At 36.6% G+C, this 19,164-nt stretch overlaps 1 protein-coding gene across 1 annotated transcript; it reads right to left on the bottom strand.

The window, feature by feature from the left end:
* Window positions 1–7,516: 7,516 nt before the first annotated feature.
* LOC137746011 (L-type lectin-domain containing receptor kinase IV.1-like) lies at window positions 7,517–9,849 on the bottom strand. The gene has a single exon (XM_068486054.1). The coding sequence runs from the start codon at window positions 9,790–9,792 to the stop codon at window positions 7,777–7,779; it is 2,016 nt and encodes a 671-aa protein (XP_068342155.1). The 5' UTR covers window positions 9,793–9,849; the 3' UTR covers window positions 7,517–7,776.
* Window positions 9,850–19,164: the final 9,315 nt, after the last annotated feature.

The following is a 19,164-nucleotide window of genomic DNA, read 5'->3' as shown; positions in this document are numbered from 1 at the left end:
ATATTCCGTTGGAGGAGACTGGTGAGCATATGGAAAAAGATGGAGGATTTCAATCAACTGGAAACTGTAAGGTGCAAATGTAGTGGGGGTGAAACTTTTCCGAATTCTCCTCTTCCTCTTCATATTCTTCGCCATCCTCATTGTCCTCATAATCCTCATATTCATCGCTTCACTACTACAATATAAGCTATCACTGGCGAAGCAAAAAGCGACAAGAAATCCAATTTTTGTCGGAACTATGGCAAAAATCCGACATAAAACAATGTAATGTCGGATTATAATAGCGACGCTAATGCTACCGTCACGAAAGGGCTTCAATGTCGGTTTGTTCGCTTAATCCGCCACTACACAACGTCGGTTAAAAGCGACACTAATGTTGACGTCGATTTAAAGCGATGTATACTTCAACATTGTGTCAGTTTAAAGCGACGCATACTTCAACATTACGTCGGTTTAAAGCGGCGTGTACTAGTAATTCAACTATAAAATATTCAACCTACTGTCGGTTTTAACCAACATCGTGATAAAATTAAACAAATAAAATATCCCTTAACCGACGTCAGATAACAATTAAATACATAAAATATGCAAACTAGTAATGGTTTTAACCGACACCACCACCTTTGTTAATAGTAATAAAAATATTTGGAAATCTGTCTCTGCATTCGTTTTCAATTAATTGTACCTAAAAAAAATTATATAACCAAAATAATAAATTTCAATTAATTTATTCAAGAATTCAACTGAGGTCTTTGGATGTAGAATTTCTTGTTAAATGCATTCTATTTCATATAAACAAGTACAAAGCTATTAGAGAACCGGTTACAAGATGAAGATAAAAAAACTAACAATTACATATAATACTAATCAGAGCTCCATGCTTGCATATAATACTAGCAGCTGCCATTATGCGTTCCCATGCTTGCCTTTGTCGAAGACCACATATTCTGTAGCTCCATGCTGCCATATATAATACTAGTAGCTCCATGCAACCATGCTTGCCATCAGATCAGTGCTCCAATACTTTACTACTTCAACATTAGGGCTCTAATCTCTATAGATTAAATTTAGGTTTTATACCTTTCAAAAATTATGGATCTGAAATTTCCAGTGTCCTTGCTCTTCAGATCCAAAATGAAGATGCATGAATTTTTATATGGATTTTTGAACTGTTGATCTTACTGAACAAGAACATAAAAGAGGAGCTCAGTGGAGATTATAGCTTTAGTGAGTCATGCATTAGACTGCTTAGCATTCACATATTAATAGCTACATGGAAGGTTATAAATACATCAAGAGTTCCACTTATTCTTCCTACCTTTTCACCACGAAATCATCCAATTAGAATAGATTTTGTTGTTATACCTTTAAATGACGGATCTAGAACGGAGATAATTCTCTGGTGGTTTTTCCTTGAGATGCGATTTGGGGCTGTACCAGTGGTTGCATCGTCGGGTCCTTGCAAAAGAAACAACACGAGCATGAGGAGTTGAAGATTTTTTTCTTGTATGGTATATTTCAATCCGTGAACCTGAGTGCATGAATGCAAAGGAGGGTGAGAAGTTTACCTGAGTGTGTCGGCACCAAGATCGGTGCTGCTACCCTTCTGGTGATGCAATAAATCCATGGTTGCAAGGTCTTATGGGTTGATGATGGAAGATTAAGGTTTGGTTTGTAGAAAAGGAGGTTAGGGTTTGAGAAAATGTGGAGAGAGGAGCTGTAGTTTTAGGGTGTGCTTGGAAGAAGGGAGAGATAAATGAGGGAGGTGAGCCTCTTGAAATAGGGAGACTGATATCCTCTTTTTCGTTTAAAAAATGGAGGGAAAATATCCCGCCCAAAAGAGAAGGAGATGGAGGGATGAGAAATGGAGAAGTCAAGGAAAAAGAGAGAGAATAGGAATGAGAGAGAGAAGGATGAAAGAAGCTTGAGTATGGGTACAGAGAGAGACATTATGGAGACGGAAAAGAGAGGGTGAAGAAGAACCAGTTAAAAAAAAATAATAATGTGAGAGAAATGAGGCATGTGTGTCAGAGAGAGATAAAGAACCCATGTGAGGAACCGACCAAAAAGAAAGAAAATAAAAATAATGTGACACTGATGTGTGTGTAAGAGAGAGAGAGAGAGTCACGTGAAGTCTGACATTCTTTGTTGGAAATCACAGCGTCGGTTTAAATTAATGTTGGTGTCGGTCTAAACCGACACTAACTTCTGACACACTTTTTAAAATTCACGTAGCGTCGGTTTAATGAAATTCGCGTTGAATTAAAAGATGATAGCGTCGCTTGAAACCGACACCAACATTTTAAGATTTTAATAAATAAAATACTTAATAAAAAACAGAAATATAATTTTATTATAAAATATCATCACATTCTAATTGAAACATAGTCTAATTAATACTTAAAATACATAAAATTAATTAATATATTTTAACTCTGATTTTGATTATTTTTTATAGCTACACTTATTGATTCTATATGAATATAATAAATGAATTCAATCTTCATTTTAAAATATTTACGCTAGTGGACACCACAAAATCTTATGTTATACTCAATGAAAGTATAAATAAACTCTAAGTGTTAGTGAATCTATCGTTTTGATGGGATACGCATATTACGAAACTAATTTCAACGATCCAACTGTCAAACTTATTTGTATATGTTTCGAGATCGCATACACCAAAAATCGCAAAAAACAAACATTCAGAGATCGTATACTCCAAAAATCGCAAAAAATAAAAATTCAGAAATCAAGTAACGGGACAAAACTTTTCGACGGTTATAAACAAAAAATCACGATTTAACGGTTATTTTAACTCCGATTTTGATTATTTTTTATAGCTACACTCCTTGATCCTATATGAATACAATGGATGAATTCGATCTTCAATTTAAAATATTTACACTAGTAGATACCGTAAAATCTTATGTTATACTTAACAAAAATATAAATAAACTCTAAGTGTTAGTGAATCTATCGTTTTGATGGGATACGCATATTAGGAAACTAATTTCAATGATCCAACCGACAGACTTGTTTGTATATGCTTCAAGATCGTATACGCCAAAAATGGAAAAAAATAAACATTCAGATATCAAGTAAGGGGACAAAACGTTTCGACGGTTATAAACGAAAAATCACTATTTAACGGTTATTTTAACTCCAATTTTGATGATTTTTTACAGCTACACTCCTTAACCCTATATGAATACAATGAATGAATTCGATCTTCAATTTAAAATATTTACACTAGTGGATACCACAAAATCTTATGTTATATTTAATGAAAGTATAAATAAATTATAAGTGTTAGTGAATCTATCGTTTTGATGGGATAAGCATTCTACAAAACTAATTTCAACGATTCAACCATCAAACTTGTTTATATATGCTTCCAGATCACATACACCAAAAATGGCAAAAAACAAACATTCAGAGATCAAGTAACGGGACAAAACTTTTCAACGGTTATAAACGAAAAATCACTATTTAAAGGTTTTTTTTAACTCCGATTTAGATGATTTTTTACAGCTACACTCCTTGACCCTATATGAACACAATGAATGAATTCGATCTTCAATTTAAAATATTTACACTAGTGGATACCACAAAATCTTATGTTATACCTAATGAAAGTATAAATAAATTCTAAGTGTTAGTGAATATATTGTTTTGATAGGATACACATTCTACAAAACTAATTTCAATGATCCAACCGTCAAACTTATTTATATATGCTTCGAGATCGGATACGCCAAAAATCGTAAAAAAACAAACATTCAGAGATCAAGTAACGGGACAAAACTTTTCGACAGTTATCAACGAAAAACCACAATTTAACAGTGATTTTAACTCCGATTTTGATATTTTTTATAGCTGCACTCCTTCACCCTATATGAATACAATGAATGAACTTGATCTTCAATTTAAAATATTTACATTAATGGATACCACAAAATCTTATGTTATACTTAATGAAAGTACGAATAAACACTTAAGTGTTAGTTAATATATTGTTTTGATGAGAAACGTATTTTACTAAACTAGTTTCAACAATCGAAGTATATTTGTATATACTTCGAGATCGCATACGCCAAAAATTGCGAAAAACAAACATTCAGAGATTACGATTTAACGGTTATTTAAAAAAAAAAAAAACTAAAAAGAAAAGTTGGAAGAACGAATAAGAAAAATGCAAGAGATGAAGACGAAAACACGGGGGAGAGTACATAAAAACCATCAATTTGTCGCTTACAACCGACGCCAGGTTTCAAAATATTTAAAAAAAACTAAAAACTATGTTGCTCAGAACCGACGCAGGCTTTAAAATATTTAAAAACAATACTTTATGTCGCTTAAAAGCGACACCCATACTTTGTGTCGCTTAAAAGCGACACTGTTCTGTTTAAAGTGACGCCAATATTTAAAATTATTAAAACATATGTCGGTTATAAGCGACATTAAATGTTTATGTCGGTTTAAAAGCGACGTAGACATTTTATGATGCTTATAAGCGATAGTAAATCCGACTTCATGTTTAGTTAGTGTCGCAACTGTCTTGTTCGCCACTATATTATATTAAACCGACACCACCTACTGACACTATAAGACCCTTTTGTAGTAGTGCTTGACCGATCATATTCCTATGCCAAAACAACAGATATCAATTGTTAAACTAATTACTCCAAAAAATAATAGAGTATCTAGATAAAATATTTACATACTAAAAGTCAATGGTTGAAGATTGGAAATTTGGTTACATCTCTATTATATCCCCGCATTCCCTTTTGAAATAAGCAATTACTAATACAGAGTACCTGAAAATCAGCACACCAAAAAAAAACTCTAATTTTGATTATGCTGAACAATTATGAATACGGAAAAAATCACACAAACAATCCCTAATTTTTATCACAGACTTAATATGTAGTGGCCTAAAACAATGCAAAATCTAATCAAGTTCCTCAAATTCAATATTAATTATACATCAAAGACACAATCTTTCTGTATCCTAAACTTAAAATACCATACAAAGACCATAAATTTTTCGAATTTCCAAGCAGCAATTCAATCTCTCAATTCGTAAACAAATTCTTTTAGAAGAGAGTGACGTGGGGTAGTAGGAGGAGGGAGGATAATTCGTGCAGAGAAGCTACATATTAAACTAAGCATTAAATTTTTTGGGTCGAAATTAGAAGAAGACCAAACTTACGCCAAAAAAAAAAAAAAATGAACGGTCTGGCCATTGAAATTGAATTACCTATCCAAGCTGTTTTGGCCCAGCATACACCATCTTCAAAATACGCACATCGGCTCCGAACTGCAAATAGATGTCCGTTACCGTACGAAATAACGAAACTTTTTTCAGATGAAGATCTTAAAACACAAAGCAATTTCATATTGTTGAATAGATTGTTAGTTTAAAACTGTAGCAATTCATAACATTCACAGCTCTTCATCAGAAATGAACAACTACAAATTAAACTAAGCAAATTAATTTTTTTTTAGAATTTAGTCGAAATCAGTAGAAGATCAAAATTATCCAAAAGAAACGAACGGTCTTGGCAGTGAAATTGAATTACCTGTCCAAGCGTTTTTTGCCTAGCGTCCACCATTTTTAAAATCTGCAAATCGGCTCTGAGCTGTAATACCTTGTCGAAACTAAACAAAAACTGAGCAAAATGAATAGGAAATTTAAGACAATGAAAGTGGACGAAGAAGAAGCATAAAACAGACGATGTGAGAAATGGCTATGTGTGGTTGAGTTCGTTTCTCCTTTTTCTATGAATAGTGGGGATTGAGTAAGCTGTTGTGGCCTCTTGAACATGCGGTTGGTTGTAGTTTCCATTGTAGCAACTGCTTGTAGAATGTCTTTCATCTGAAGGGTCACAATTTGTTTGAATGGGGGATGTGTTTCATCTAACGGTTGTAAAAACATCTCTACATATTATATTGTGTGTATTACGATTGTTATAGTTGCGTATTACGATTTTAACCGTATTCTATTAAGATGATTTTGTGTTTTTTTTCTTTCTTAAAGTGAGGGCATTCTTGGCATTTTGAATGCTTCACCAAACCGGTCGTCACCCTTTATATATATAGATTTAGCCTTATTATAGTTGCGTATTATGATTTTAACCGTATTCTATTAAGATGATTTTGTGTTTTTTTTTTCCTGAAGTAAGGGCATTCTTAACATTTTGAATGCTTCACAAAACTGGTCTTCTCCCTTTATATATATAGATAATAACTAAATAATAGATAAAACGAGGCATAACTATGCTTAAAATATCAACCTAAAAGAAGGTTGTTGGTGTTCTCTGGATATGGGCAGTTGGGTTGGCTCGGGTCAAGCAACTTGGGGGGGGGGGGGGAGTTCCATAATTGTCGCTGGTCTTGGGTGCTCAGATCAGCTAATGGTGCGGTGTATGAGATTGCGTCGGTTGGTTTTCCGGAGATGAGTGATTCTGTTTGGGTCGATCGGCCCCATCTTCGTTGATCCATGTTTTGAACAATGATGGTTTGCCATGTCCACATTAATCTCGTTGTGGTGGTGATTGAGGTGACACTTCCACTTGGTGGAGGGGTCTTTATGTTCTATCCCTGTTCACTACTGGTTTGTCTCCTTGGTGTTTGCCTCTCTGTAGGCTTTCTTGTTGTTTTTTTGGCTTCTGTGCCTTGGCTGGGTTCCCTTGTTTCCAAAAAAAAAAAAAAAAAAAAAAAAAAGAAAAAAAAAGAAGGGTGTTGGCTCTTTCTGGTTGGTTATTGATCTTTCTTTTTTAAGACGGTAGCACTAGCAGCGCATTAATTTAAATATGGGACCAAGACTAAATTCTCTATAACGTCACAGTCGATGGTTGGAAATACCCAGTCAATCATATATAAAAAGAAAAGGTATTTTTTCACATATTATGAATATTAAAAATTAATATACACATTGTTCTTGTATTTACCTATTTAATTTAAAGGTAAACTAACTAAAATTCCTCAAAAACTTTAGTTTTAAAGAAAAATAACAAATAAAGGTATAAGTGAATGGTACCAGGAAAGGTTAAAATATGATTTTTTTTGTTAAAAATGAACAATACCAATAGTATTTTGTTAAAACTCCCTTTATTTAATGTAAATGGATTCAAAAAGCTCATAGTACACAACCATTTGTCCTTACCTTCTTCCTATCTCTAGAAAGGATTATTTTAACTGCCTGCTTGAATTTGCCTCTAGAACAAGGTCAATAATGAGAAGCTCGAAGATAAAATCATTGAGGAACCAACAATCATGACGGAATAGCTTTATCGATCTTGTTTCAGAGGCAACTTCAAGAAGAAAATACATTAAAGCAGTAAAGCCTAATATAAAACATCAGTGCTCGTTGTAGCCCGGCCTAATCTTGTATGATCGGCCGGGTGCTAGATATCTAAATGTTCCAAGATCTCATACTAATTAGCAATTAAAAGAGCATTTTAAACCGAGACATAGTGATCAAACTATCCATTGACTTCAAAATAATCCGACTTATATTAATTTTGAGCAGGATCGTTTTCGATCATTTCTGCTAAAGCGTACAATGCACTAATTTTCTAATTGTGTGTATAAAACATTAAAGAAGATTGACAAGCTAACAAGCAAATAGCTAGGTCTATATTGCAAACCAGTAGATGAACATATATTACATTGACATGCTAACAAGAAAAAGCATTACAGACATATTGTTTGCACCCTTTATTTTATGTGAATACCACTTTGCAACAGAATCCTAATTGCTTAGAGCAGTCAGCGACCGCCTGAGAGAAGTGTCGACTCAACAGAAGAAAACCCCGTCCTCGAAGAAGACCGATATGACATTGCAGAATCATCAAAATCTTCATGGGGCGCAAAGAGTAAGCCACTGGAAGAATGCGCATGAACTGACAACTCCGGCAACGGAATGTCACGATCCAAATACTGCACAACTTGGCGCATGCTTGGCCTATCTGAAGGATTTGAATGAGAGCATAACAACCCAAGCTTCAACACCAGTTCCACTTCTTCAGCTACGAATTCCGTGCTTAACTTTTGATCTCTTGCCTCAAGAATTTTGTTTTTCTTCCAACAAGAAAACACCCAGTCGACCAAAATCACATCATGAGCTGGACCTTTTAGCTCTATTGGCCTTCTTCCACAGGCAACTTCAAGCAAGAATGCCCCGAAAGCGAACACATCGGTGTGTGTTGTGGCCCGGCCTAATCTTGTATGCTCTGGAGCTAGATACCCAAGTGTTCCTACAATATGAGTAGTTTGAGGGTCTGTTCCATGATCATATAATCTTGCAAGGCCAAAATCTCCTAGCCTAGCATTCAGTTCCCCGTCTAGTAATACATTACTTGCCTTGATGTCTCTATGGACCACAACTTGCTCCCATTCTTCATGAAGATATAACAACCCTGAAGCCACACCTCTGATGACTTTAAACCTTTGGCTCCAATTAAGAGTGGCCGCTGGTTGGTCGTAGAGGTACTTGTCTAGGCTTCCGTTAGGCATGTAGTCATAGACCAGAAGAAGCTCTCCTTTTCTTCTACAATATCCCAAAAGTTGTACTAAATTTCTGTGACGGAGGCGGCCAATGCTCACAACTTCTGCCACAAACTCCTTCATCCCTTGCCTTGATTCATGTGAGACCTTCTTCACTGCGACCTCAGTTTTAGAGGCAGGTAATATGCCTCTATAAACCTTACCAAATCCCCCCCCTCCCAAAAGTTCCTTTTCCTTGAACCCTTTTGTAGCAACATATAATTCTTTATATTTAAACCTTTGAGGTCCATACTCAAGCTCCCAATCTTCAAGCAGCTCTGCAAACTTCCTCTTCCATCTTATGGCATAAATAATGCCAACAATTACTAGCAAAACCAAACTCACAGACATCACAGGCACACCGATGGTTAAAAGTTTAGATACTTGTTTACATCCTATCTGAGGCAGGTGGGGAAGGTGTGAGTGAACAAGTTCTTGAGCTTGCCCATTCATTTTAAAGCTCCAGCCCAAAACATAATGAGACGTTGGAAAAGAACCGGTGGAGGATGAGAAGCCAACGTACATGGTTTTTTGTAGGATTGGGGAAAGGTCATGGTTCAGAGATAAAAGTGGAGCATGGGGTTTACCAGCACCGACTGGAGCCAACGTGACATTGATTTGCTTCTTGGTACCATCATATTCCACCCAAACTTGCATTGCTTGACCACTGGTGAGGTTCAAGTTCCGAAACCCACGATTGTTTTCAGCATAGTATCCTGCGGTAGAAGATTTCACAGAGTTCAAACTATTAATGTCAATTCCTACATGGTTGTTATCGATGTCATTGAAATCGATGTCATTGAACTTGATCTCCTTTGTAGTGTCTAGCTCTACAGCAAAAATATGATTGGTGACATTGCCATTGTTGGTTGAATTGAAAAGGCCTAGGAAAGGGCCGTTTCCAGCTTGGGGAATCCCTATTTTTGGAGCAATGACGAAGGCCATTCCATGACCAGTTGTAAGCAAGGGTCTGATAGCGAACACAAATGTTGTAGAAAATGAGAAAGCATTGGTATCAGAATATGAATTCTTGAAGGTGACTGGGTTAGGGTAGAAGGCATGGCCCCTTATCTCTTGAGAGTCATTTGTAACCATCAAAAGACCGTTGGGTGTGAACTGGGCTACACCGTCTAAGCGAAGATTTTCTGACTTGAAACCCTTGTAGATGAAGCTAACATTTTGAGCTGCTGCTAGGGTTGCTTGTATGAGTATTACAAGCTTGAAAAACATGGCTGCCATTTCTAGTTCTCTCCAAAACCTCTGGGAACTTTGTTATAAGCAATGAAGCTTAGCTGAGCTGTCCCTTCATTGCCTCACTAATTGAATGTGTTGTCTTTGTGTAGCAGAATAAAATAGTAATCCAGACTATTCAGTGACTGCCACCGTTAGCAACTTCTTGTTGAAATATCTCACATCGACCGTATCTCTAAGAAAAAAAAAGTTTAAATATTCCAACCTCACTCCAACTAATACCGAGATCTTTTGTGATAAAACTTTACACCTGAAAAATTGTGCAGGTGGTAATTACTAAGTTGGGGACAATATCGGTGTTGTTGGAAGTGGGCCCTTGGCCTGTCTCTCTGATAATTTTACATGGTATCAGAGCCTGGAAGTGGGATCGTACTACCACGTGATGGGTGAGTCCTTTGTGCCTAGCGCGATGATGGTGGGTCTCTTGGCCTTGCAAATAGGGTGAGTCCCCTTGACTTTATGTGGTTGTCGATGTGTGAATTTTCCATGTGTAACCTACTAATTGGGTCCCAATAGAGAAGGCATGTTGAAATATCCCACATCGACCGCATCTCTGCGAAAAGAAGAGTTTAAATATCCTAACCCAATTCCAACTAATACTAGGCCTTTTGTGGTAAAACCCCACACCTGACGATTTGTGCATGTTGTAATTATTAAATTGGGGACAATATTGGTGTTGTTAGAAATGGGCCCTTGGCCCGTCTCTTTGATAATTCTACACTTCTCAGCTTAAATTAATTTTAGTCTTTGTATGTGATTGTGATGGTGCAACAACCAACGATGACAGAGTTAGTTCTTCACCATACAACGTAGGAACAAGACCATATTTATGTGATAAAACCTCACACTTGACAATTTGTGCTGGTGGTAATTATTAAGTTAGGGATAATATCAATGTTGTTGGAAATGGGTCATTGACCCGTCTCTTTGATAATTCTACGCTTCTCAGCTCAAATTAATTTTAGACTTTATATGTGATTGTGATGGTGCAACCTCCAACAATGACAAAGTTAGTTCTTCACCATACAATGTAGGAACAAGACCCCATTCATCATAAAAAGAAAGGGAAATGACGCAAAAAAAGCCAAGGGGTCTAGGGAAGACTATGGAGATAATACTTGGGAATCACTCAACTAGGAGTAATGGATGTGCTCGATGTCGCTAATCGTGGATTCACTCAACACAACTAAGTCTTACAGTTGATTTAAGAGGAAAAGCTCACTCTATTCTTATATTGATTATAATTCACTAAATTGACATCCTTTTGAGTACATAAGGATAGGGAGATCAAAATAATTGATAGGTTAAATATTAATACTAAAGATTATGGTTTCTAGATATCTAGTTAAAACATGGTTTTGAAAGATAAAGAGCCACCAACAACATGTATAATATATAGACCATATTAGTTGTTGGGGGCTGCATCATACTCCTCTTCTCAGAAAGATCTTGTCCTCGAGTTCAAATCCTTTCACTACAAGAAAAATAGCCACTGGGCACAAAAAATTAGTTGTGCCCTAAGAGGCTTATGGACACCAATATGTGTCCTATAACAGCAGCAATGGTAATATTATATATGCCCTCTATGGATGTGCCCTTTGATCAAAATGCACAATATGATGTTCTGTGCTCAAAGAGGCAAGCACAAATAGGCAGCCTATTTGTGCCTTAATTCTGACACAACAATGACAGACAACCATCACAATTTTGAAATAGGTTCTAAAAAAGGGCAAGACAAAATTGCACCATCCCCATTGAAACCTACATTGACATTCAAAGGTAACATTTGGATTAAAGACAAAATTGAACACCTTCTCCAGTTTAACTAATTTAAAGCGACAAATATATGTAATTCCTAACGAATTTCAAGACTACATTCAAAGTTTTAATCAAGCATAATAATACTATTGCTTTGGCATTTTATTCCAACTAATTTAAGGGAATCAAACCCAGTTTCCATCTTTACCAACTTGCCAAAATTTGACCAGAAACGCGTTGAAATTATAATTTGGGGGGCTGTTTTGGATTTTCCCTTTTACCATTTTTAGATTTTGTTTTTACCGTAACCTTAAACGGCGAAATTCACCGCGTGATCTACGCTCTGTTCTTGAATTTCAGTGAGGAGGTGAAAAGAATCCTGGTTTTTTCTTTTTTCAACCGAGTATGGGCAAGTACAGAGGTCAGGGGAAGCCCAGAGGAGGATGATTGTTTCGCAGAAAGACACAACCTTTGAGAGAGAGGAGGGAAAGAGAGAGATCGAAATCATGGGTTGCTTTCTTGCATGTTTTGGTTCTTCCAAAGACAAAAAAACACAGGTGTAATAAGGAAAGCAGGGTGGTGTGCGGAAAGGATTACCGGATGGAGATCGTCCGATCTCTTCCGTTCTCTTTTTTATTTTTTTCATTTTTTTTTAATTTATTTAACAGGTTAAAATGACATTAAATTTCAGCTGTGCAAAAATAATGACAGATAGATATCGAAATTTGAATGGAAGAATCACAGCTGACGTGGTACTACAATATCACCTAATAATTTTTCGGGGGAAGTTGTGAGAGAACAATTTCTTGTGCTTGGCCGCCATTCTAGAACATAATGACAAGTGAGGAGTGAGCATGTGGATGAGGAGATGCCAACATACATAATCTTGTTATGGACTATGGAAAGGTCGCGCTTCAAAGATAAGAGTGGAATGTGGGGTTTATAAACAACGATTGGAGCCAAAGTGACATCGATTTTCTTCTTGGTGCCATCATATCCCACCCAGACTTGCATTGATTGACCGCTAATGAGGGTCAAGAGAAGAGAATGCTTTTTTATTTATTTATTTATTTTTAATAAGGATGATAATGGATTAGGTGAGTCGAGCAACGCATAAGGCTTGGTCGTCGGACTACAACCTTACTCTCTAAACCCACACAATGTGGAAAGAAAGAACCAAACCCTAGGATTAGCCGTCAACTACAATAGGCTACTTTCTTCCTGCTTAGAGCGATGAGAAAGGGCTAACTCCTTGATAGAACGACCCCTCGTCCCCTATCTCCGAATTTATTAAATAAGGAAAAGTAAACAATACAAGCGGGGGGATGGAGCCAAAACCCGCTAAGGGAAAAACAAAGAAACATCAACGAAATCAAACAATAAGATGAAACTCAAAGTCACGAGTATGGCGGCAGGTGCAAAATCCAACACAAACCGCCTCAATGAAAGTTAATACTTCTGTAACCATGAAGGACCAAACTAGCAAAACCTAAAATTAGGTCTTGAAGAAAGGTTATGAATGTAAGCAGAAGTTGCACAAGGAGGACAAGAGTCCTAATATAAGCTCCCAGAATGATCCACACTGAAGTTAGCCAAACAATCGGCAACTGCATTACCCTCTTGAAAAATATGAGTGACATGAACGTGCATACGGGAGAGAAGAGCAAGGCAGTTAATCCAACGAACACATAGACGCCAAGGAATCTTGTGAGAAGTAGAAGAAAGAAAAAAGACCACTAAAGAAGAATCACATTTGATCCACAAATAATTCCAACCGTTAACCCAAGCCAAATCCACGGCATGAATAACCGCATGCAACTCTGCTTCTAAAGAACAAGCAATTCTAATGGAAGCTACAAAATGGCCTAAACAACTGCCAAAGAGAAGAGAATGCTTTGAATCCTTATATTATCCTTCCCAATTTGAGGTATAATATACAATTCTAGAGCTGCCATGATAAGGAAAGGATAATTACAATAATTACAGTCCCAAATTACAAGGGATTAACTGTAACTAGGAAATCTTAAATCGTAGGAAACTATATACAAGTCAACACTCCACCTCAAGTTGGTGTATCTTGATAGGATTTTTAGTACCTATGCAAAGAGGGTTAAAATCACACAAAATACTTCTAAGAGAATAAGGTAGTTGTAGTAAAAATGCTCATGCAAGGTTGTTCCCACATGAATTATCTAAAACAAATTAAGCAAAACCAAAATCTTAGTTAATTATTTGAAAACAAAGATTAGAAAGGGTTGATTTTGAATTTAAATATAATAAAAAAAAATTTAATAAAAGCAATTTAGGAAAAACAACTAGTAACCAATTAAGAAGAAATCAGATAAAAAAGAATAGGTTTTGAGAAATAAGTTTGGAAAAACACTAGAGTTCTGCTGTCATCTTAACAATCCTATGTAGATTTACTAATTACTTATGAATTATCCATGCAACTTTGAAGGTTAGGTTTTCCTAATGTATATTCTATTTGTGATATTCAAGATAGAACGTATATCAAACATGCAATCTGTCTGTGACATTCATATCAAATATAAACATGTATGACTCGTTACGCTTTGTGAAAACTCATTGAAAAACCATGCAATCCTTAAGACATGACATTCACCCTAAGTGAAATTACAACTATCAATCACAAGAAGCAATACTCAATCCTCTGGTGGTATTCCGACCGAATTGCATCCGATTACTTATCTAAATATCCTAATGGTAGCTAAGCATTAAGATATAGAGACAATATAAACATAGTGATTAATAATTCAAAGTATGCATGTATAAGCAATTGAATAAAAACTACATATTCATGTTAAGACTCATGACCTCTCTGCTAGGGCGAAAGTTAGTTACGCATATTCATAATTAAAATTAAAAGAGTTTTTATTAAACTAGAAAAAGAGTGAAAACACCTTGTAGAATAAAGTCTGAAAATTTCTCAGTTTTTGCCAAATTCCTCTCTCCAATATCACATCAAGAAGAAGAGCTAGGGCCGGTCAAAAGGCTTATTTATACTACATAGAAAATCCAATCCTTCTTGGAAAAGGACTTAGAACAAAACTAGAAAGCCAAATAAATTAAAATAAATTAGGAAACATAATCCTAAATTGATTAGGATAATCAGCCCAAAATCTGCACGGCCATGTTTTGGACCCATATATGCTCCAAAACTAGACCAAAACACCTAGATTTAAAGCTTGTACTATTCTGAACACTTCTCCAAAAGGCCACGAACCCATCAGAGGTCATCTTGAGCTCCAAAAATCACAATTAAGTACAAAAAGGTCACTTTCAAGTTTTATTGCTAGAAAATAACCACTGGGTAGAAAAATCTAATATTTTGATAGGTACAAGCTAATGGACTCACGAACGTTCTCTAATTTGAATCACTTTAAAATTCGTTCGTTTGATCATGTTTTCCTTTAGAGGAAGTCGAATGTTCTATATTGAAAATATAAAACAAAGTATCAAAATTCTATCAAAATAATTACCAAAACATACTAAGAATAGGGAAAAATATATTATATAAAATTGACTCATCACATACATAGAGTAAATGGTAGCTATGATCCCTTAACTTTAAGTCAATTGTAGCTTTAATCCCTTAACTAAAATTCTATTAGATATAGTCCTTGAACTTAATAAAATAACATTGTCAAATATTCCGTTGAGGTGCTTACATGGCTGGCAGATGGAACCCACAAGTACGGTTAGAGGGAATAGTATTTGAAAACCCTTGACCAAAAAAAAAAAAAAAAATTTTGAAAACCCTAAAAACATAGTTCTCTGTACAATAACAAGACTGTCACAATTACCACCAATTGACTCCATCTCTCTCAATTTTGCTTCACCCAACTCCTCCCAAACGGTCTAAAAATAAACCCCATTCGTTTGCCCCACCGCATATGGTTCTCAAAACCCAGAACAAACCCAAATCGGCAGTGAATGGAGTAACACTACCTGTAATTCTGAGGTTCCCATCTACCCGAATAATTAAGATTGAAGGTGGTTTAATTTTGGAATGGGTAGGTCTATGGTGTGTGATGGCTTTGGTGTGCAGCTATGAGAGATATGGATATCCTGGAATGGGGAGGATGAAATATGGGAGGGGGCAATCATGTTTTATTTTTATTTTTGTTTCTTTTGTAGAATATTTATAATAAAAATCTAACTTATATACCTAATTCTTTATTCCATTCGGCACCCATATTAACAAAATTGTGGGTTCAATTGTACTGCCACACAAGCACATTAACGGTAAACATAACGGTAGGACCAATGCTCCATAGCTTGGCAAATTGAAGGACTATATCTAATGAACTTTTAGTTGATAGACCAAAGCTACAATTGACATAAAGTTAAGGGATCATAACTTTAATTTACTCGCATATATATATTACACATGCCCAATTTGTCTACAAACTTAGAGAACTTTTAACTTGAAATTGCTTTGGTGAGAATGTCAGCTACTTGATCTTCTGTTCAGATCGGAGGAACTTCAATTATTTTTCCTTCTATTTTTTCTTTAATAAAGAACCTATCAAACTCAACATGCTTGGTCCTATCATGTTGTACTGAATTGTGAGCAATATCACGAGCAGCCTTATTGTCACAAAACAACTTCATCAGTTGACTATGTCTCACAGATACCAAGTGCCATACTTCTATATTCTACTTCTGCGCTTGACCTTGCTACTACATTTTGCTTCTTACTTCTCCATGTGACTAAGTTTCCACCAACAAAGGTAAAATAACCAGATGTAGAACGCCTGTCATCTGTCGAACTAGCCCAGTCAGCATCTGTATAACCTTTAATTCTGAAATGACCATTCTTCTTGAACAAAATACCTTTTCCCAGACTTCCTTTCAAATAACTCAATATCCTCAGAACAACACTCATGTGTTGTTCTCCTGGATCATGCATGTATTGACTAACTACACTTAAGGTCCGCCCTAGTGTGTGCCAAATACATTAATCGTCCCACTAATCTTTGATATTTCACTTCATCAACTGGTACTTTGTTCAGATCAATACTCAGCTTCATTCCTTCTATCAAGGGATTAGTCACAGGTTTACATGCACACATATCGGTTTCTTTCAATAGGTCAATAATATACTTTCTTTGTGATAGAAAAATTCCTGACTTACTTCTTGCCACCTCAATCTCGAGAAAATATTTTAGAGACTCAAGATCCTTCATCTCGAATTCAGTAAATAAATATTTCTGTAAAGCTGCACGCTCATTGGGATCGTTACCAGTGACTACTTTGTCATCCACATATACAATGAGTGTTGTAAGCTTCCCATTTCGATGCTTCAAGAATATCATGTGATCATAATTACTTTGCTTATATCCAAATGCTTTCATGAACTTGGTAAACCTATCAAACCATGCTTTCGGAGACTGCTTCAACTTATACAATGATTTTTTGAGTCTACACACCTTTTGTCTATGCATGGCGGGAACGTTACTTCCTGGTGGGAGTTCCATGTATATCTCCTCAATCAAATATCCATGTAAGAAGGCAGTTTTTCACATCAAACTGTTGTAGTGGCTAATCTAAGTTTGCTGCTAAGGATTGTAAAACCTAGAGTGTGTTCATTTTAGCCACTGGTGCAAAGGTATCATTGTAGTCAATCCAATACTTTTGTGTATACCTTTTTGCCACCAACCTTGTTTTTAAAACGGTCCGCTATTCCATTTGCTTTGTATTTCATCGTATAGACCCACTTGCATCCCACAAGTTTCTTGCCAGTTGGCAAGTCTATTACTTTGCAAGTAGCATTCTTTCTCAACGATCTTAATTCCTCATTCATTTCTTTTTTCCAGCGGACATCTGCTAAAGCCTCTTGCATATTGTTAGGAATAGATACAATAGATAATTGATAATCAAATAACTTATTTGATTACGACAGGTGGCGAGTAGACACATAATTGTTCAATGGATATCTCACCATGAATCTAAGTTTGGTTCACTCATAGGATATTTGTGTTTACATTTAGGATTAGCCTTATAACTAGGTTTAGGAATACCTCAATTAATGCGCTCTGGAAGACAACGAATAGGTGGAGCATCTGGAGTGAAATGTGATTCGTTATGAGTATCAACTAAAGACGAGGGAGCATTGGAATTCAACTCTACTGCTGGCACTTGGTCCATGCCATATTGTGGGCAGGCCTAGATTCCATGGGTTGCTGCTGATTCGTGTCATACTCCATGTTTCCAAAAGCCATAGGTTGGCCTTGCTGGCCTTGAAGCCCGCGAACCGCATGTTGGTTCTACTGTTCCTGACGCCCAGAAACCGCTGACTGGTCCTGTTGATCTTGAAGCCCAGAAGACACGGGCAGATCCTGTTGCTCCTAAAGCTAGAAGATGCGGGTTGGTTCTATTGGCTGTTCTGAAGCCCAAATGTCTTGGGCTCCTCAACTAATGTGGGCTGCTGCACGTCAATTCCAATCGGGATAACATAATCAAAGGTCCGAACTTCTTCATCTCGTATCTCTCTCTGAAGTGAGGACTTAGACGAATTATAATACATCTCATTTTCATGAAAAACTACATCAACTGTGACAAACATTTTCTTGGTTGGAGGAGGATAACAACAATAACCCTTTTGAGTTGTGGCATATCCCAAAAATACACAACGAGCAACGTGAGGTTCAAGTCTACTCTGTCCTTATGGTGGGTGGAGGTGGACAAATTCTACATATCTCAATACACATGGAGAAAGATTCAAAACTGGTGGACAATTAGTTTGAGACATGAGGACTTGCAACGGCGTTTGGAAGTCAATGGTGCGAGGTGGAAGACTGTTGATAAGATATGTTGCCGAAGTTAGGGCTTCGCTCCAATAATGCAAGGGGAGTTGTGCCGCCAAAAGAAAAATACAATGTGATGTGTTTTTAGATTTGGCAATGGAAGCACATGTTTTGCCTGCCATAGTAATGGTCCCGGCCTTGTCAGTATCACCTTTCATAGGTAACAAAAAAAAAAAAAAAAAAAAAAAAAAAAATCCGTTGACAAAAATTTTGGGTAGCAAGTTGATTGGACAACAACTATTGGAGCAACCACGCAGATAATTGACTGGACGATCTTATGCTGTGTTGATTGAGTCTGGGTAGCAACAACGTAGAAACTTGCTCGCTGCTTGAGAATCAGGACGAAGCAGTAACAACACAAAGTTGTTCGCTGATCAAGAATCAGGACGGCATACCGAAGCCCTGGTGCAGCTGAGAGGTGGTGGTGTTGATCAAGGGAATACGAGGACAAGCGGAGAGGAAACAAGAGGCTGCACACTACAGAGTTTTCTGGGCTGCTGGACTTTCTACACATGTTCCTGGACAACAACGATGGAGGAATCGCTAGCTGTGATTCGAGGACAACAACGACACTTAGTCGCTTAATGCAGTTTTCTACAACAATGGTACAGAAACACCGCTCGCTGATCATAGACCATGCTACTGTTGTGCATGGCAAGTTGGGTTTTAAATTGCCCACTGAACATGTTTTTTTTTTTTTTTTTTTTTCCGACCTGGCTCTGGTGCCAAGAAGAGAATGCTTTGAGTCGTTATATTATTCTTCTCACTTTGA

The sequence above is a fragment of the Pyrus communis genome, chromosome 9, assembly GCF_963583255.1.
Source record: "Pyrus communis chromosome 9, drPyrComm1.1, whole genome shotgun sequence".
In the NCBI taxonomy this organism is placed as follows: Eukaryota; Viridiplantae; Streptophyta; class Magnoliopsida; order Rosales; family Rosaceae; genus Pyrus; species Pyrus communis.
The sequence above is the reverse complement of the archived record's forward strand: the minus strand, read 5'-3'. Positions and strand labels throughout refer to the sequence as shown.

What these genes read in the sequence shown, in the direction of transcription:
- LOC137746011 (XM_068486054.1), bottom strand. Translation starts at nt 9,792, where the DNA reads ATGGCAGCCATGTTTTTCAAGCTTGTAATACTCATACAAGCAACCCTA.